Below are 21,100 nucleotides of genomic sequence, written 5' to 3'. Positions count from 1 at the left end.
GTAAATAAATATTAATTTTCAATAGGCTAAAACTTGAAATAAGTCGGGAGACGATGTCCAAAGGGAATAGGTGTTTAAATAATGCATCAATTTTTATTCAGACTATGTTTCAACAAGACAAGACTCATTTAGTCATTTACTCATTTTTATCGGTTTTGGTATATACTACTAAATTAGCTTAACTGGCAGATGTATGTGGGCCTTCCATTTTTAGACGACATTTCACTTCAATTCAATTCCTTTCCCATTTCATTCAATCATTCATTCAAATGAACGCCATTTCAAAGTAAAGTTGGGATTTCTCACTCATTCATTCACTTTACTTCTTGTTTATCCCCTTTTGCAATAATTAATCAATAATCTTTATATACACAAACACAAATCTATCCGTAACACGCTAACCCAACTGGCTGATTCCCAATTGGGTTACTCCGATTCCATCTTCTCTCTCCTTATCTGTTCTTCTGAAAAAGGAGCGTTACTTTCCTGCTTATACGTGCGGAAATTTCTGGGTTAGTCTTTAATCTTTTCCCCATTTCGATTTGTACTTGTTACTCCTTTTTTTTTGGATTTTTGTTTGTTTATCTTGGTGTTCTTGTTGTTTGTGGACTTGATGGATGTGTTTTTTGAGCTTGCAAGGCACTAATTGTATTTTTTTTCAAAAAATTGAAATTGACATTGTTGGGTTGAGAAGGGTTTTTCATGTTACTGCTATTAATGCTGGATTTGTGCTTGTTTATCTTGGTGGTCCTGTTGTTTGTGGACTTGGGGATGTGTTTTTTGAGCTTACAAGGCACAATTTGCATTTTTTTTTCAAAAAATTGAATTTTCATGGTTGGGCTGAGAATTGAGATGATTTTCATGTTGCTTCCGTTAATGTTGGATTTGTGCTTGTTTATCTTGGTGTTCTTGTTGTTTGTGGACTTGAGGATGTATTTTTTTGAGCTTATAAGGCACTAATTGTATTTTTTTTTTCAAAAAATTGTAATATTCATGGTTGGGTTGAGATGGGTTTTTCATGTTATTCCTATTAATGTTGGATTTGCGCTTGATTATCTTGGTGTTCTTGTTGTTTGTGGACTTGGGGATGTGTTTTTTGAGCTCACCAGGCACAAATTGTATTTTTTTTCAAAATTTTTGAATTTTTCATGGTTGGGCTAAGAATTGAGATGGTTTTTTCTTTTTACTTCTATGAATGTTGGATTTGTGCTTGTTTATTTTGGTGTTCTTGTTGTTTGTGAAATTGGGGATGTGTTTTTTGAGCTTACAAAGACACTAATTGTATTCTATTTTCAAAAAAGTAATTTTTCTATGATGGGGTTGAGATGTGGGACATGGGTTTTTCATGTTATTTCTTTTGGATTTGTGCTTGTTTATCTGGTGTTCTTGTTCTTTGTGGACTTGGGGATGTGTTTTTTGACCTTTACAAAGACTCAAAGTTGTAGTCTTTTTTCTTTCATCCTCACACTTTTATATGAATTGTGGAAAAATTCTGGGTTAGTCTTTAATCTTTACTCCATTTCAATTTGTACTTGTTACTCTTTCTTTTGAATTTGTGCCTGTTTATCGTGGTGTTTTTGTTTGTTAAAATGGGATGTGTATTTTTTTCAAAAATTTGTATTGTTTATTTTTTTTCAAAAATTTTGAATTGTATGGTGAGTTGAGATGGAGACATGGGTGTTTCCTTTATTCATCTTTTCTGAAATAATTTTGAATTTTATGACTTTTAGTTTGTGCTTTTTTGTTCATTTTCTTATTAAAGCTTACAAATCAGTTGGATCTGTTAATTCACTGCCTAGTTAAGTTTGTCAATTGGTCAACCGGGTTGCTGATCTGTTGGCCATGAATTGCCATTGATTTGGTTGAAGCTTCTTCTCATATTTCTGGGGTTCACCTATTTGTAGCATTCACAATTTAGTGGCCTGAACCCTTGAGACTATATAGATAGAAACATTTATTTCTTGTAGAGGAGTATCTCTACTATGGCTAGTGTTTTGAGTAGAATAATGAATTTTGGGATTGTAACCAAGAAATATGCCATTTGTGCTTCATATTTATGTGATGTTCCAAATGATGTTTGCAATTAAAGGTCAATCGGAAATAATTGTTTGTAAATGCTTATTACATAGGTAAGACTGCGTATATCCGACCACCCCAAACCTTACCTAGGTGGGAGCTATTTGGCATTGGGGAATGGCTTGTTATATACTTCCTCCGTTTTCTTTACTTGCACCAAACACATTTTTGCGCAATCCAATGCGTTTGTCAGATTGTTTATATTTAGAATTATACATGACTAAAAATTATAAAACTTTGCTATAATGAACGACGGGATGCGTTTGTCGGATCGTTTATAGCTAGAGTTATACATAACTAAAAATTATAAAAATTTGACATCATGAAAATATGCGACGGGACGTATTAAAAAAGCTCTCACATGACTATTATTTTGTCTCGTATAATAGCCGATATATGTAAATTATAATTAGAATGATGAATAGTGCAAAAGTTGGTTTAGGTGCAAGTAAAAAAGAACGTAGAAAGTAGAAATTTGATTAATTGAACAAGTTAGTTATTATTGGACCTGACTCCTGGCTATGTACATGGAGACTTGTTAGTTCTTACATAAACCGTTAAACGTAGCAAAAGCAGCTTTAAATCGCAATCTGTAAGTAGACATTTCAAGTAGTATGTGAGATTCAATTGTTGGCAAAATTTGTATCATGTTTTATATCATAGGTGTTGATACTTGATATTGATATGCATGTGTAGGATGGGGGGCGAAGGCGTGAAAGAGTCCTGGTTCAGTAGTTTGTGGGGGAGTTCACGAAGAAATGGATCCAATTCTGAGAAAGCAGTATTGGGAATTCTGGCGTTTGAGGTGGCGACTTTGATGTCGAAGATTGTTAACTTGTGGAATTGTTTGAGCGACATTCAAATAGAGCGGTTGAAGGAAGATGTTGTTAACTCGCCCGGGATTGTAAAATTAATATCAAACGATGAAAATTACCTCATGAATCTTGCTTTTGCCGAAATAGTCGAGACTTTGTGGCATGCTGCAGACTCTGTCAGTAGGTTAGGAAAGAAATGCTCCAATCCTATTTATCATAATTTGGACCGGATTTTTAGCAGTCCGTTAGAAAACTCAATTGAATTGTATGGATGGGAATATAAATGGAAGAAAATGGAGAAAAAAGCGAAGAAAATCGAGCGATTTGTCGCTGCTACTTCACAATTGCATCAAGAGATGGAAGTCTTGGTGGAGTTTGAACAAACTTTGAGGAGAATGCAGTACAACCCGGAAACCAACAAAGTGAAATTGCTCGAGTTTCAGCAAAAGGTCATTTGGCAGCGCCAAGAGGTGAAAAATTTACGAGATATGTCCCCCTGGTCGAGGACCTATGACTATATTGTGCAACTTCTGTTACGATGTTTGGTTACGATATTCGAGAGGCTTAAGTTTCTGGTTGGAATCAATCAAGTAACATTTTCAGATAGAAACAATACGCCGGCCCAACACCTTACTGCCGGAACTCTTCCTCGAAGCCGTTCATTTGTACAATCGTCGGTTTACCCGTCTGAAAATCATGCTTCTATCTTTTATTCGGGACCTCTGGTTCGGTCAAGCTCGTTACTTGGACTGCCCAGCCGAAGTAAGAGAGCTAGCAAAAAGCATCAGAAACAGACTCATCAGCATGTACATAACCAACATAAAAAATTCCCGTTTCTTATCACGAAACGGATCGCTCAATCAGGACCGTTCAAAGGATGTATGGTCGGTGGAAGCCATTCTTCGGTAGTCGAGAGCTGCATGCCGACGACAAGTAGTGGACCTTCAAGTTCTGCCGCCATTGTTTCGAATCACATAGATGGAAATGTAAGCAAACCAGACCCTTCTTGTGAAAACTTGTTTACAAGTGGTTCGAATTTTTTTTCTCAATGTATATCGTCTAATACTCCGCCATGCTCTCTGGGAAGCGCTGCCTTAAGCCTCCATTATGCAAATATTATTATATTAGTCGAAAAGCTCGCTTCGTCGCCTCATCTAATTGCGCCTGACGCAAGAGACGATCTCTACAATATGTTAACAACCAGTATAAAGAGCATGTTGAGAGCAAGACTGAAACTGTACACCAAGTCCTTGGCTTCCTCGTCCTATAATTCCGCCCTTGCTACCGAATGGAGTCTCGCGATAACCAGAATGTTGGAATGGCTTTCTCCTCTTGCGCATAACACAGTTAGATGGCATTCCGAAAGGAATTATGAGAAACACCATATCATTTCCCGAGGAAGTCTTCTACTTGTGCAGACTCTGTATTTTGCAAATCAATCAAAAACCGAAGCTGCAATTATCGAACTTTTGTTGGGTTTGAATTATTTATATAGATTTGGCAACGTGAATGAGAAAGTTTTCTTGGAAGCAAGTGGTACACGGGTTTATGATGGGTATTCAATCCAGACCGATACTATTGCTTGCAATGCTTGATCCGTTTTGATGGCGAAAACACCTTGGTTGCATTGATGCGAGCGGTACATATTCGAGCTTATCTCGGTTCACTTGTTTAAGGGTCTCGGAAGATTTACTTGTCGAAAGAAAGCTTGGTTTCATATAATGAGGTATTCTTTTGAGATAGCATATAAGATAACTAATCTTTAATACACTGCAATACATTGACTTGTTAATATTGCATGTAGAACCTTGCTTTCTCGGAACCACGGTACAAGTATAGGGTGGGCCAAACATTCACTTTTATATGTGTGTTGAAACGATTCGGCTATCTTTTTTTTGTTTTATATATTACATGATTCTAGATTAATCATGGCCTAGGCAGACTCGAGCTTAGATTTCCCCTGCCCCCTCACCCCGTCCCGAAATTTCTCCTTGCCATAACCACCATATCCCATCTCATCGTAAACTTATTGTAAAGCATATCTTATATTTCCCGCAAGAGACATGCGATGTGAACTTGACATTTGTACAATACCCGTGAAAATCGATTTGCATTCTCTTGGAACATATGGCTAAATTTTAAATTTTAACAACACAATGTTGTTGTGACTTGTAAGAATCTCATCTGGCATTTAGATTATGCAACGCATTTTTACTTTCTTTTCAATGTATTTAAATCTTTCTAAGGATTTATTAGTGGATCTTTTTGAGTCGAGTAACTCTTTGACCACCCTCTCCTTTATGGATATGTGTTGTTGCCTTTCTTTTTTCCCTAGAAACTTGATCATAGTTCCTATGAGCAGAATACACTATGCATTGAGCTGGATACGGGCCGGACTCTAGTAGAGTCGGGTCGTGTCTTAGAAAATTAAAAATGGGCTTCAATTGGGTCGGGTTTATTAAACCCAGCCCGTTTATCTAATTAAAGAAGTGAATCGTTCACTGTTTTGAAGTGTTGATAATAGAAGTAATAGATGGCAAATGCCTTTCTCAATATAATTCACTGTTTTTTGAACTGAATTAAATAAATTTAGGACTACACTAACCTGTAATTTATACTAGTAAAGTTTTAATTAAAGACTTTTTTTAATCAATTACTTCTATTATCAGTAATTCAACGCCGTTCACTGTTTGTTTTGTTAGTAATATACTTTGAGAAGTTGAGATAGTGAAGCAAAATAAGTTGCTGAAGGTAATGTGTAATGTTATGCTTTGAAACCAATTCTCAAGCAAAATGTGAAGGCCCGTCTAGGACCCGTGTAAAGCCCGATTTCAACCCGCTCCATTTACTATAAAGTAGGCTCCTAGCCTCCTATTAAAATCCGACCCATTTAAGACCCGGCCCATCTAAAGCCCGTAAAATAAAGGTTGGATCCGGGGCCTGATGGGCTTCCAGCCTGTTGCACAGGTCTATTGATGATGATGACGGTAAAGCTCGGTGAAGGGGAAGACTATTTTTTTTTTTTCATTTGAAAGCGAGATAATGTTTAGGAGGATTCATCAAGAAAATTTAGTGCCACAGTCATGACAATACTTATTCCTTTAGCTGTAAAATGACTGCCTTTCTTCAAAGTGATTGTAGAATGGGTTTTGGAATCTGCATTATTGGTTCATCTGGTTGAGCTTTGAGTGATCTTGTGAGAACTAGCAATCTTTGCTATTGGTTTCAAGCCTAAGCAAAATTGGCAAATAATTTTATGACACAGTGCGCTATTCGTATTTGAGACCCCTTTTGATTTTTATCTTAACCTTCTACAGTTCTACCGTTATTATGTATCTTATGGTCAGAACCTCCCTTGCTCCCGATGGTTGGCTACTTGGTTAAGCATGTCCGAACAATTGTAAGTTGGCAAGGAACATACGGTTGTTTATATATTCTCGAGATTGAGCCCGTGGAAGAAAATAGAGGGAAAGGAAGGGAAAAGGAAAAAAAAAAAAAAAAAGATTGATTTTCCTCCCCTTGAATAGCAAAAAAAGGAGGGATTTGGGAGGGAAAGTGAAGGAAAAGTGACTGAGAGGGGATACCACACTGGTTTGACAATTTTGCCATCTACATTCAAATTATCTGAAAATGGACGAGGAATAACTTTATTATTTAATAAAAATTCACGAATTTTTTTTTTAAATGAAAATTTCAAAGCTTAAAATTCTTATTTTTATTTGCCAAATAACACCAATAAGCATGACAAAAAGTTATATTCGAATCGAATTTTGTAAACTCCGACTCGAACTCTCAAATCTTCGCCATAGTCGGACTATTGTATTTTTTTGGATATTTATATTCCTTTAAGTATGCAAAACTCAAAATAATAATTTTTTTGAGTAGACTATATTTTGTCCAAATTCGACTTGATAAAGGAATATTGTCTAACCAATACAACTTAATAGCTCGAATATGTCACTATTTGTCCAAAATCTACTTAAAAATAAACCCAAAATCATAAAAATAATGTTTTTTAAATAGATGAATTAAAGTTCTAACGGTGTTAGAGCCTTTCGAAAAAGTCTTTAATGCTAAGTCACATGATTCAACCATCAACATAAAAACAAATACATCCACCTTTATATATTTAAAACAATCCTAAAAATATAATTTATCTAAAATAAACTAGAAAAATAATTGGAATCAAAGGTCAAAATGAATTGGCTTCAAGTCGAAGTCGTTTCGGATAGTCCGACCTTCACATGAGACTTGATTTCGATTCAACTATGTTTAAAGTTAGACTATATAGATAATCACATTCAAAGTTGAACTTTTATGTTTTCTAATTCAAATCATGTACTCTTCTCGTCCTACAAAACTTGCATCAATTTTTATTTTGAATTATTCCATTCATTTTGCATCATTTCTCTTTAGAAATAAACCCACAACATTCTTTTCATCTGAAATACACATTTTAGCTCTCATTTCGTTTATCACATGATTTATTTTTCCTTTACTTGATATCACATTTTCACAAGTTTTGGTATCTTTCTTAAAAATTATTATTTTTCTCTCTAATTTATTTTCATTGAGACAAAAACTCAAAATTATCAATTTAATATCTCACAGACATTAGAGTTCGAAAGAAAAAATAGCGAATATATATTACGTTAAATCAAACATGGGTCGAGTTCAATGCCATTTCATTAAAAAAAGTTCGAACCCAATTTGACCCGATTGTATCAATTATTACCGTCCCTCTTTTCCTTCGGCTTCCATACTACTTGTAAGAACAGTAAACAGCTATGAAATCATGGAGTATGATTCTCAGTGAAAGGGGGAAGTTCGTATACAAAGTATACAAAGCACTAACGTTCACTCTTTCTCCATTGATCCACCTTCATCTTCGATTTCGCAAATTGCGAGGTCTAGAACATTCTATAAGATGGCGTGAGCGTCTTGGTCGTCCTTCTCTTCCTCGTCCTTCCGGCGATCTTCTCTGGTTTCATGCCGTTTCTCTTGGTTCGCTTTCTATACTCGTTTCGTTGTTTAATTCAAAGAATTGAGCAAAAAGGTAATTGTTTTTTTATTTGATTTTTTTTGTTTGGTTTGGAATTTACAGGGGAAGGAATGGCTGCAATACCGATGATTAAACGCTGTTTGCTGGAACGTCCGGATTTCAATGTTCTCATGACTACAACTACGCTTTCTGCATTGTGAGTCGCAAATTTACTTTATGGAGGACTATTCTATCGTTCAATTTGCTACAAATGCACTTGTTTTTTTTATTTTTTTTATCAAAAATTAGTTGAGTTTAGGGGATATAATGAAATGAGACAAAAATATAAAATATGCGAATGTGAATCAGACGAAATAGATTAAATGTGTAACTGAAATAACTGAGAGAGCATGAGTCCACCATATCAGAAAGAGAATGTAACATATCCGGATGAAGTATTTTTAAGTGCCAATTTGTTAAATTTTCTTTTGTTCATTGTTTGAAGTGGAAATTGGTTTAGTTTGATCTTAAGGTTAACTTTGTAAGTTTACGAAGGGAGCAATTGATATTATGTAGGATTAAGGTAGTAATTTTGTTCTTGGAGAAAATGTGGTGGAAGCTGCGGAATTTTCTTTTAAAGGGCTCAGTTTTAAATATAATTGATAGGGGTAGGGGTGTTTGAATAACATTTTGGAGTCTGATTGTACCTATGGACTATAGATGGAAACTTTTGGAAGAAAAATTTCACATTTTTTGGGCAAATGCTGGAAAAAACTTGAAAGAGATTTGTGATGGACTGACTTTACTTTTCAAATGCAACATGGAAGTTGTTGTCTACAATGAAATCAATTAAGAACTTTGGAATATTAAGAAGGGAAGTATGTATGCAAAGAAATGTGAGCTATGCAGATTGTAAGTAATTAGGCTTTATGACAATAACAAAACTGCCAATTTCTTTATCCCAAAAAATATATGGTCAGCTAAGTGAACCAAAACAAATTAATGCATTAGTTCACCTATAACAATTCACATATCTTTTTGTTCTATTCTCAGTCCAAAGATGGATGCAAGGTTTTGTGAGGGAGTGAAATTCCTTTAAAGAAACTCTTTCACCTTGGCTCATCAGTTGTCCATTTTAGATTATAAATTTCTATCAATTTTTTAAGCACATCTTACAATAGTAAGGGCCTAAAGGTAGGTTAACCCTCAAGTAGCAAATGAGTTTTAAGATAGATGTGTGCGTTGAGACATTTACTTGGCATATTGGATTTGATTACAAATGCTTTAGCTTACGGAATTCAAGAGGAAATATTAAATGCTGGTTCTCATGTTGCAGTGAGGTTCTAAAACACAAACTTCCCCCTGCTGTCATATATCAGGTACATATTTCCATGTAGTTAACTTGCATTATACTAGTGTAACATAATTCGCTAGCTAATTTGCCTTTTGAGCGATTCGCCCAAATTTGACCAAGAATAGCCCAACATCGAGCATAATTCGCTTTTTTCGATTCGCGATTCGCGAGGAGATTAGCGAATCATGTAATACTGCATTATACATTGCATAAAACATTGTGATTTATTAGTTTTAATTCTAGTGGCCTGTGTTTTACTCAAATTTTGCTAGATGTTGATGGGCCCTAAAGAAATATTTGGGAGCTGATAGTATCCAGGTTACAAAATTAATCAATCAAGTATTCTCTTCAAAAATTGTTACTCTGTAAGCATATGTGGTCATATGTGTAATTTATCTCTGTTCCATGATTCTTAAAGTCATGATTACAATCTTTCAATTCAAAACATGAAACGATCCATTCCAAGTTTTATTGTAGAATCTACGTGTTTTTAGAGTCTTGAGCTCCTGCATAGATTGAAGTACGATTGAGTTGATCACGTAATGATGATTTGAAGTGATAGGTGATTCTTATATATTTGTTTTAAAAAATTAGCTTCACATACAAGGGAGCATATATAATCTCTGTACGATTTTCGATAAATGCAAGCAATTTATATGTTGTGATTCACTGTTTGAAAATGTTTTGAGTTAAAAGCTCGATTTCAATAATATTGCATAATTTATTACTCTTTATGTTTCAAATTAGTTACTCCGTATCCCCTTTTGCATTAGTTTCTACAATGCTCAATAGAGTGGACTGGAGTCAAGATTATTTGGGCTGTAGTGGTAGGTGATGTATTTATCTGGAAGGTTACCATCCACTGACTGAGGTCGTTATGTTCGCAGGTGCTACCAAGTGATGGAAGCGTTTGGCACACTGTGAAGTGTCCAAGCTTCCCACTTAACTCACCTTTGAAACTGTTATTATTTTGAAGGTATTTGGGGTCATAGTTCAAGTGTCCAACGATAAGAGTGTGCTTGACTGTTTATAGAGTCTTAAGTTAAAAGTAAAATTTAGGACATCCTGCTTACTGGACAGTTTCTATGACTAAAAGAGCTATATAGCTAAGATGAAATGAAGGGTTGTTGATTCGAGAGCAAAACAGAGAGTCCTGGTAGCCGTAGCTGGTGTTCAGTTGTATAATCTTAGTGTGCTACATTTTAAGTTTAACAGGAAGCTTTTTGATTAGATCCAGAATATGAGTAGCAACTAGATTTATCTGTAAGCTTGGGGCAGTTATTTTTTCTGTATTGTGAAAGTCAGAATTCTAAAATTTATCCCCTTGTGCTATTTTACAATTATTTGCATTTAATTTTCTGCTAATTTTCTATCTATTCTCTAAAGGGAGAGTATTATGTATTTATCTATTTACTTAGTATAAGTTAACACCTGTTTTATGTGACAGTTTGCTCCACTAGATTTACCTGCTTCGGTGGATGCTTTTCTTAGCTACTGGAAACCAAATGCTGTTATTTTGTTGGAGAGTGAATTGTGGCCAAATGTCGTAATGGCTGCAACAGAGAGAAATGTAAGGCCATGACGGAAATTTTGTTTATTGTATATACTAACTCCATTTTTTAAAAATGAGGCGCGCAATCTGGATATAAAAACCGAGATGAATTTAAGTAGTTGCAAATTTGAGCTTTATAGCTGATTTTGACCTTTTCGAACCTAATATACATGTTTGAGGTAGTAAATAAAGAAAAGCTGGAAACTTCACATTACTTGGTGCATAAAGCTGGAAACTAGCAAGTAGAGGAGTATTTTTTTTCATACTAAGATAAGAAACCAACTTCGGTATTTAGTATTATATGGAATAATGAGTAATTTTCGTATCCTACATTTTCTAAACTCTAAAGTAATGTTTCTTGTTTCTGTTTTCATTTCCCATATCTTGTCAAATTTCTTTCGTGTAAAAATGCTCAAGAAATCAGTAGCAATTTGTTATTAGATCTGCTTGGGTACATGTGAATTTTGTTATTTTCACATGCATGAAACTTGAAGTCATTTCTTAGATCATAGTCTTTACTATGTATTTATAGTGCTCTTCAGTGAGATAAAAAGAGGGGGATGTAGGCTGTATGATTAATACTTAATCAGAACATATAAGGTCATCAAGGTGAGTGTTTTTTTCCCACTTGGAGAAGTGGATTGCGTATGTCATTATTTCCTTTTGGCAGCTTTATATAAAACTCACTTGTGTTAATTTTTTTTCTTTCCAGATAACATTGACTTTGCTAAATGCTCGAATGTCTGAAAGATCTTTTAGACTCTGGTCTACACCTGCTGCTTTTCCACTAATCGCCTTGATGCTGTCAAAGTTTTCCTTGATTGTGCCTTTGGTATATAGCGTGCTTTGTGTTTAAAACTACTATCTGATTTCCTTTTATCTCTGAACTTCATGAGTCTCACAGAGCACCACAGAGGCCATCCGATTTCAGCTACTGCAAGCACCACCATTCAAAGTTGGCGTTTGTGCTGACTTGAAATATTGTAAGCACATAACTGTCTTAGTTTGTTGGGTTATTTATGGTTAATTTATTGCATGGAATTATAAATGTCGGTTTAATTGTATGTTTCTTTTGTATCCTTTTGTCGGCTCAAAAGATTGATAGAAAAATCCCTATCAGTTTTCTAAGCTATGAGGATCCTTCGATTGTTGTTTTATTTGCTTCTTTTTATTTATTATCATTAAATCAATGTATTTGGTTTCGTGGTGGTGGGCCAGGGTTATACTTGTACAAGATATGCCAACCAATGTGGAATAAACCCATCGCAACTAGATTTATGGCTCATTATAGCATGTGCATTTTTTGTTTATGTGAAGTTGCATACGATGTTTGTTATCAAAGTTCAGTCGGGAACTAGGTAATGCTTGTATTTTCTAAAACCTCTGTGCTTACGCCAATGGGAAGAGGAGTAAGAGAGCATAGTGAGGTGGAGAGAAATGATGAAAAAGGAAGACAAGTATTGTTTTCTTTCCTTTGCTCCACTTTATTATGCACTTAAAAAATTTTCTAAAACCTCTTCACGTGCTATAGTAATGACTTGCTGTTTTCTTTATCTTTTAACTAGAATTTACTCTAATTGTTTGAGGAATTGGGCTTTCCCACAAATAATTCGATGAAACTTGTACGACTCACTATGAGGCACAAGCATACCTAATCGTTTCTGAGTCACTACGAGCATTGTTCTGCATCCTGGTTCTGTTTCCCCCGAATTTTATTGTACTGCATTCTAGCTAACAATGTTTAGAATGGAAAGAATTACAATTTCGAAATATGTGAAGAAATTTTTGAAAATTTTATGATTGTCAAATATTTGTTCCTTTTCAGGTGTTGGAGAAATTGAAGCTTCAACAAATGTTATGAAAGGCATTGAAAATTTGCGGACTCAACTTAGTTATAGGCAGGTTTGGATGGCTTCATCAGTACATGATGAAGAACTTGAAGGTTGGTGTTTCATTTTCACTTCATTTCGTACCACTGTGGTTTCTTTTTGTTTATCTACGTCTCTAGCTACAATTATTAAGGAGGATGATGAAAAAATGATATAATTGTCACGTGGAGGTAAAGAGTAAGGAGAGATAGAATTATAAGAGAAACACATGGGACAGTTGAGTAGAGAAGTATGAGTAAAATGGAGAAAGGTGTGTCAAAACAGAAAACATTCTACAGTGGACAAACAACAAATAGAGACGTAGGGAGTGCTTACCAATGTTTTTGTACAAAAGAGATGCTAAATCTCATGTTCATCTCCTCTAGCATATTGATACACTATCATATTACTAGTGTAAACTGTATTGGAGTTCAGTTCAAACTTAATGTGCGCTTGAATGAAATAGTATCTTAAATGAGCTCCTGATTTTCTAACGCGCATTTTATTTTTTCTTCGTTCAAGTTTCTATCATTGCTAAGTCTTACCAATTTGTGTTTCTAGTGATGCTTCGAGTTCACCAAATGTTGGTCCAAAACCACCCAAAATTACTGACTGTTATTGTGCCCCGACATCCACAAGTTGGCATAGACTTTGCTCAGGTGAGTAATTACTGATATCATTGCAAGTAAATTCTGTAATATGGCTTATGTTTGTGACAATTTTGACGGACCTATGAAATTCGATACTAAGCACCCATTTCTTACCCTTATATAGAGTTAAAAGTTGTCAATTTGTACATGGCATTCTGCAACGGACTTTCTCATTTAGTTTAATGCTCTAGTTATAGGACAAGATTTTACTGGGACCAAACAACAATAATGACAAAGCCGTATCACATAAAATCTGTTCAGCTACATGAACCAATAATCTCGTCCTAGTGATCATCCATATACATTTTCCTCGTCCTTGCATTCCTATGATCCTATCTCTTGTCATATGACTTTTAGGCTTAAATCTCTCATATCCTTCCTCACTCCTGTCATCCAAGCCATTGTTAACCTTTCTCTTCCTCTCTTGATATCTCCCTGGTTCCAAAATCCAACCTTCCTCCAAATTCATCATGGTTGTTTTCAACCTTCATTGCATATTGCCAAACTAACTTCCAAACTCTTCCTTGTGTCCTCATTCTTAATTCCAAATTTTATCATTCAATGTGCACACAAAAATATAGCATATGCACCCTTGACTCCCTGCTACCCCTATCTTTTTCATGAGATCCTTTTTAAATGCCCAACATTCTACCCCACATAGTAACACCGGTCTAATGATAGTTTGACAATTTTCCCTTTAATCTTGGAGAAATCAAAATCACATAAAACCCCAGCTGTACTTCTCCACTAGAACTAACTAGACTAAATCCTATGTGTCACATATTGGTCAATCTCAGTTTCTCCAAAAGATTGACCCAAAGTACTTTAAACATTCACTTGATTGTAGCTATAACCTGCAATGATGTAAAAAAAAAGCTTCATGTTGACGGTGAATTGTCACTTCTTTTGAAATTAAAGATTATGTTTGTGAGTCAAAATCAAATATATATGTAGATATCACTATACTCCCGAGTGATCGGGTTGTTCATTGAGTAAAACTAGTTTACAGGCCAATTACAATATTCTTAGGTTGTCCATTTTATCTAATGCTGAACTTAGTAATTTTTTGTAGTCTGGATAATAACTAATATCACTAATGAAGTGTAAGTTTTTTTTTGTTTATATTATATTTTTAGACCCTTGCTCTACACTGTGCAGGCTATGAAGAATCAAGGATTGAATGTCGCTGTGAGGTCTGATGATGGCGAACTTACATCAGCAACAAATATCTATGTGGCTAATACATTAGGTAACACTTGATAGTTGATCCTTTTAGACCTTTACCCAACTTCTAAATGGGAGTACTTTAAAAGGAACCATACTTATATTACATTTCTGATCCCACAAGGCTGGTAAGCAAGAACCATAAAATTTTCCACAGTTCATTAAAAGATTGAAGTTGTCTATTTCCTGACAGTAATATGATGTTCATCTTGAGAAAAATGCAATATTGAAAGTTGAAATCCTCAAAATAGAGCTATTTGTAACATAGTTTATTGAAACTCTTTTCCTCTTCAAAAACTATCTATGGAAAGAATTATACACGCAACACGTGGAACACAATCCCTGCCATACTCACTCTAAGTGCTTATTGGGTCGACTCCAGTCCTTAGATTTAGAACTCTTCCAAGGGCTCCAATATCCCTCATAGAGTCATAATATCCTGAACTCTAAAGTTAGTTGCACCATCATCCTTCATTGAAAGTCTTGGGCGACCAGCGTTTGGAGGTAAAATTATAATTTTTTGTAACTTTTGGCATGATTTAAGGTGTTCAGCTTTACGTTTATGCTTTATCAAGCACTAACTATCCAATTTTCTCCTCTTCTTTACCATACTTGACGTGAAAGTATCATGCCACATTCCCACACATCATCTTTGAGGTAGTGACAAATGACTATTGGCTATATGTATTATGTTATCTTAAGCTTACCTAACCCATGCTCACCCTATGCTGAGCTCTTTCTCGTTTTAAAAAGTTAGTGAAGTATCAAAGCTCCTTGAGTGTAACACTTATGAGAATATACAAACTTCATATGACAACAAATAACAAGCTAGCTTGTATTGACATATGACTGTATGAGCCAATCACAGACCATTACGAAACAATCCATGCTAATTGATCTTGTTACATATTAGTCGATACTTGATACCATGCTAGTAGCTGCAACGTCATGAGCTTTATCTACTCCAAAATTCTTAATTGCTCACTGATAGTAACTTTACCTTTCGGAAAAGTCGGCAGTTGCCAGTCGTGTCTTCATGAAAATTTTCTGGATGTATATAAGTTTTTTCAATGATTGAGAGGCTGGTAAGAAGTATAGAGGTAGGGCTCTGCTAATTACCATTCCTCATTCTTGATGTGGATGGATGCCTAATTGACTCATTTAGGGCTGGGTTTTACGTGTTGGGACTTGGGTTCTTTTAATTAATGTTTGTCTATTAGTGAACATTGGTTCTCTTGTGAGCATGGGAGGTGAGTGTTGGCATAAATCAGTGTTTAGTAGGATTGATAACTAATGATTGCCTAAATTATTTAAATAAAATAAATATTCGCTCGAGGGAATTAAAATGAAATATGATTTACTGATTTTCTTAAAAACTGCAACAATCTATAAACTTATAGCATTTTCCTTTTAAGAATAAATGCATCTACTTGCAAAGCTTTAAGTTTTTTTTTCTAAAAAAAGCATTAAGATCTTACACATTGCTAGTACCTATAGAAATAAGCATGCTTTTTACGAGCTTCACCTAACCACTCCCAACAGTTTGTTCAATCAATGGCAACAAATCGTCTTACTATATGATTTTGGGGTAAAGCAATTGGTGTTCTTTTCTGGTAAACTTGTTTGGTGTTTTTGTCTATCACCCTAACTTCTCGTTCCCTTTATCCCATGAATTTGCTTCATCAACCAACGAAAGCTCTCATGTTCTTTTGGTTGATATGGCATACTCATTTGGACTGATGGAGTATATCACACATATGTTTGATGTATATTTGGGGGGGGGGGGGGGGGAGGGGACATTACATCTCTTATTTTGACAAACTTTTCACTTATTTCCAGTCTAAAAGTGAGATTCAATATAGTTGGCAAGAGCAATTTGTTGTGTAGTATGTCGTTGTGATCCTCTTTGCATCTCTCCGACTGTTTCAAGTTACATCACCCCATCTTGGCTCACCCGTCAAATCCCAAACCAAAATGCTTAGATCTTAATGATATGTAAGCAAATATTCTCATTATACTAACAGTGCTGGTTTAATCCCAATTAGTAATTATACAGTGTTGGTCAATTGGAAACAACCTCTTTGTCAGTGTTATCATTAACAATGGTTAGGTTGCGTACATGCAACCCTCCAAACCCCACCCTAGGTGAGAGCCACTTAATAATATTGGGGTAATGGGATGGAAAAATACATAATCTTTCTGATAGGTTAAATTACAACTTGATTTCAGACTATGGATTGTTGGAATCTTTATGTGTCCAATTACAGTTCAAATTATTTTTGGGGAGAATTTGAGGGGACATTTTAGTATCTACCAAGCTTGATTTATAGTTTCTCACAAATAATTTGCTATGAAAGATAATTTCTTTAAAATATTCCATGTAATTGAGAATTGACTGGGATGTCTTTGATTTTTTTAATTTTCCAATTTCATTGATTCTACAGGTGAACTAAGAGAATTCTACAGGTTGATGCCCATTTCAGTAATTGGTGGGTCTTTCCTGCCGTCTTTAGCAGGTCATAATATTTCAGAAGCCATGTGTGCCGGATGTGCTGTTCTGACAGGTTCATTCAGCTCTCAATTATCCTTTAGCACCATTTCAATGTTTCCGCAAATGGAAATAGGAAATCTGTAATTACTTCTGAACACTTAAAATCATTTGTTCTATTTTTCTCCAAAAATTGTTTGATTTGAAATTTGTGACTGATGCCTCACAAATTCTAGACTAAGCAAGCTGGTGGGATGGGGGAATTACACCTTGTCAATAAGAAAAGCTTTTTATGGCCCTGATATAAATGGTGGTAATGTGAACGAGTTTTATTGTTAATTGTCATGAAATGTGTTTTCATTCCCATTGTAATGAAGCTTTCATCCTCAAACATGATTTTTCTTCTTAATTTTCATTTACCACCTAATACTCATCCCAAGTAGTGATGTATGAAAATGAATACTGTGAAGAAAAAATTGATAAGTCTAAGACAAGCATGATCATAAACCATGTTAAGCACTTTTCTAGGTAAATTACATTATATTTTCATTACTTTTCCCAACATTAAATGCTAGAAATCAAACTGGTGATTACTGTTCAGAAGCTTATTATCCCATTGTTTGCAGTTTCACACTCAAAAAAAGTGTCAATGTCTTGCTGGTCACTTTCTGATATAAAAGTATTAGTATCTAAATTTCAGTGATTAAAAGCATATCATTCCAAATGTAGGTCCTCATGTTGGTCACTTCTCACATATGATTTCTGCAATGCATAGTTTCAATCCTTTATCCGTTTTACAGGTGGGTGAACATATTTCAGTGCTCTTATCTTTTGATATGTTCAGATTAGCTGGTATCGTTTGGATGTGTAGTCATTTGTAGTGTGGTTATTACTACATGCTTGAAGGGATCGATTTGCCATTCTGATTATGGTTTTCAATAATCCTAATGAACTCTATGTCTCTAAGTTAAGTGTTAGATGTCAGTTTAGACCTCAGATAACTAGTTATCTATAGAAAGAGATCCAAAATATTTCATGTATAGCCTTTCTTTGACTAAAGCAAACACTTAAAGAGATCTGATGGAGTATTGATTAATTGTGAAGGATCAGAGTAAAAGTTAGAATGAAAAAAAAGTACAAGTTGTGAAGGATTAAATATAAATGACCTATCAAAAGTGAGCTCTGGCCAAAATGTAGACTTAAAGTGTAGTCATTCAGTTTTTTGGTTTTTGATCCTAAAATTAGTTTCTTGTTGTACTGTCTTGAAGTATAAAATCCGACATATTAAATTATAAATCTTATTGCATTGTGTCATCCTTCTCAAAACTGAAATTCCTTATTTTCCTAATCTATTTATGATAAAACTTATTGCAATTTAAGTGCTTTAGCCATATTCGAATAACGTGACTACAACAGGAGTGTAGAACATATACTGATAATTGACCGTTTAGTTGGAATCTTTTTTCATAAGTACATTACCAGATAGTAGACTGGCTAAAGGAATTGCAGAAAAGAGAGGCGACATGGAGTGCAGGTAACCTGTGTGGAATTGATCCACTTTTGGGAACTGTTCTAGAGATCAAGCTATGAAGTTTTTTGCAGGAAACAGGGACTCCTAAATATCTAATGTGGAGGGTTTCTGACATCTTTATTATTCATACTCAAAAAATCCATTCATGCCTAAGCTATAAATATATCTTTTCATCATCTTGTGCAGGTTTCTGGAGAACTAGAGTTAATTAACGCCCTCCATGAACTCTTAAGTCATCCCAATATTTTGGAAGCTCGGAAATCTGTTGCCAAAGAAGCATTCTATGCATTGTCGTGTGGAGTTCTGTCGCGGGTGTGGATACAACTTAATTGGTTTATTCTCAAAAGGCTTTCTACCATGGATGTGCAAATTAAAATGAAGCCCTTATAAGTACCGAGGAAAAGAGTTAGTTGACGGCAGTGAATATTGTGCTTGATCCACGCGAAGCTGGTAAGATCGTTGCCTTCATCCACCACGATCAGTGATTATATTTTGGATTCAGGGTAAACTTAGTTTCAGCCTTCCTCAGTATTTACTTCTTTGTCAAGGCAACATGATCGAGCTGATGTGGTTTTTGCCTTCACAAATAACAACTGTGACCAATTAACCATAACCGATGTAAGATTTGCAGTCAAAAATAACCGATCAATAGATACTATCCCAAATCCTTGGTTCATTAATTGGTGCAGTCAGGTGATACACTTTTTAGAAAAGCATGAGTCCAGTTGGGATCATAGCCCATAGGTATGCTCAATTTCCATACCAATATATTGGCAACTGAAGAGATCCCTTGGTACCTTGTGCCATATGGCCTTGTGCATAAGGCCATACCCTAGAGTACCAGCCCCCTGAGCTCTGGTGGGTTATGAGACAGATTGCCTGTTTTATCTTGAGAAAAACTGAGTCGGTCGCTTATGTTTCGGGAGTGCTAGCTTTCTTCGACATGATTGTTTTTTCTTTTGTGCTATCTACATCGGATTAGTTATGTTATAGAATGAAATGCTTTGAAGAGTTGCTCTAATTCATGCACTTGTGAAGATGTGAAATTGGCTCGTTCATCAGATTTTCACTTGCTTTCGTCTGCTGAACTGAACAGTCGTGAACATTCTAAAATGTGCTCACTGCTCAGTGTATAACTGGATGGATTTGGGCTGGTCTAACAATCTACTGTATTGTGCAGTATTTGAAGCAGAAAATTAAGAACCTGTCAGTACTCAATAACCAGTTATGCAAAAATGAACTGGAAGTTTATCTATTTGGTTTTTGCATATTTTTACTTCCATTATTTCAGTTGTATTCTTGAACATTACCAAATATGTTTTGTAGAAGTACTCTGTTGTTGAGGTATAAGAAAAAAATTATACGTATTAAAATCTACTTTTTATCTGATTTACACAATTAAATCTTCTTTAATAATGCGTGTAATGTCATGTTGCAATCTTTTAGGGACATTGGAAAATACTCCCTTTATTCCTAATATTTTGCTACATCTACTCTTTCACAATATCCAACACAAATATATTTTATTATACATAATAAAAATTTATAAAAAGTTGATAATAATTTTTACATTGCCATAAATTAAATAAAATTTTATTTGACTATAATTTAATTTATAAATTAAAAATAAAATATAAATTAAGACCAACTGATAAACACCCACTAAGAAGCAACTGTTGTGTTACTAACAGAGTAAGTAAATTATAAGGATAAAAAAATTAAAAATTAAAAAAAAAACCTCAGGAATTATTTGGGATATTTGAACTATGAGAAAGTCTTAGTAAAAAATATCTCAGGAATCACTCTCATGTGGTAGGATGTGATAAGGTGAGAGTTTTGTTATTTTAATTTATCTTTTTTGATTTTGTTTATTTTAATACTTTCTCCGATTCTTTTCAATTGTCCTATTTCCTTATTTGGACAATTCACTTCAATTGTCCCATTTCTATTTTAGAATATAATTTTTGGACCAAATTGTCCTTATACCATTCATGTAATTACCAAAACACCCTTATTTTTTTACTAAACCACACTATTTAACCCCTCTTAATACCCACTGCATCACATGGGTATACTATTCAAGGTGGTCTTCTCCGCTTTCTTAATATTCGTGTCCAACCCAAATGGGGCAATTGAAAAGAATTGGAGGGAGTATTATTCTTTTTGTCTTTTTGTGGTAATTTACAAATCATGAATATTGATTAGGAAATTTTGTTTAAACTATGCGGTAAAAACTAAAACACAAATTCTTGTGAGAGACGGTCTCCTTGAGAAATCATCTCTAATAAGACCGGTCCATTATATATTAGTTAAAATATTGTAAGTAGGTATTAAGAATAATACAAGTAAATATTTAAAATATTAAAAGCAAACATTAAAAATAATATAAGTAAACATTAAAAATATAATAAATAGACATTAATTTTTAATAAATTGAACTTGAAATACAAGAGACTAGCTGAACTAAAAATTGTATTGAAGGGACAATTTGGCCTGGAGTTACTGATGAATGATTAGTCGTTACTCGTTAGGTAGATAATTTGATTTGACGTTTTAATTGT

General features: G+C 34.6%; 2 protein-coding genes across 2 annotated transcripts; both read left to right on the top strand.

Moving 5' to 3' along the window:
* Positions 1 to 135: 135 nt before the first annotated feature.
* Positions 136 to 6,693, top strand: LOC130827161 (protein PSK SIMULATOR 1). Its single transcript, XM_057692809.1, has 2 exons — positions 136 to 512; positions 2,773 to 6,693. The coding sequence occupies exon 2, from the start codon at positions 2,774 to 2,776 to the stop codon at positions 4,484 to 4,486; it is 1,713 nt and encodes a 570-aa protein (XP_057548792.1). The 5' UTR covers positions 136 to 512; position 2,773; the 3' UTR covers positions 4,487 to 6,693.
* Positions 6,694 to 7,506: 813 nt separating this feature from the next.
* Positions 7,507 to 19,916, top strand: LOC130826784 (probable 3-deoxy-D-manno-octulosonic acid transferase, mitochondrial). Its single transcript, XM_057692373.1, has 12 exons — positions 7,507 to 7,895; positions 7,996 to 8,089; positions 9,209 to 9,251; positions 10,674 to 10,796; positions 11,491 to 11,610; positions 11,683 to 11,761; positions 12,604 to 12,720; positions 13,208 to 13,305; positions 14,455 to 14,545; positions 16,965 to 17,084; positions 17,738 to 17,808; positions 18,726 to 19,916. The coding sequence occupies exons 1-12, from the start codon at positions 7,679 to 7,681 to the stop codon at positions 18,927 to 18,929; spliced, it is 1,377 nt and encodes a 458-aa protein (XP_057548356.1). The 5' UTR covers positions 7,507 to 7,678; the 3' UTR covers positions 18,930 to 19,916.
* The last annotated feature ends 1,184 nt before the right edge of the window (positions 19,917 to 21,100 follow it).

Source organism: Amaranthus tricolor, chromosome 11 (assembly GCF_026212465.1).
Source record: "Amaranthus tricolor cultivar Red isolate AtriRed21 chromosome 11, ASM2621246v1, whole genome shotgun sequence".
Taxonomy (NCBI): domain Eukaryota; kingdom Viridiplantae; phylum Streptophyta; class Magnoliopsida; order Caryophyllales; family Amaranthaceae; genus Amaranthus; species Amaranthus tricolor.
Note: the sequence above shows the minus strand (reverse complement) of the source record. Positions and strands in the feature narration are given on the sequence as shown.

Coding starts and splice junctions, on each gene's coding strand:
- LOC130827161 (XM_057692809.1), top strand. CDS start 2,774: ATGGGGGGCGAAGGCGTGAAAGAGTCCTGGTTCAGTAGTTTGTGGGGG.
- LOC130826784 (XM_057692373.1), top strand. CDS start 7,679: ATGAAATCATGGAGTATGATTCTCAGTGAAAGGGGGAAGTTCGTATAC. Junction 10,797..11,490: donor TGGCTGCAACAGAGAGAAAT/GTAAGGCCATGA, acceptor TTTTCTTTCCAG/ATAACATTGACTTTGCTAAA. Junction 12,721..13,207: donor ACATGATGAAGAACTTGAAG/GTTGGTGTTTCA, acceptor TTGTGTTTCTAG/TGATGCTTCGAGTTCACCAA.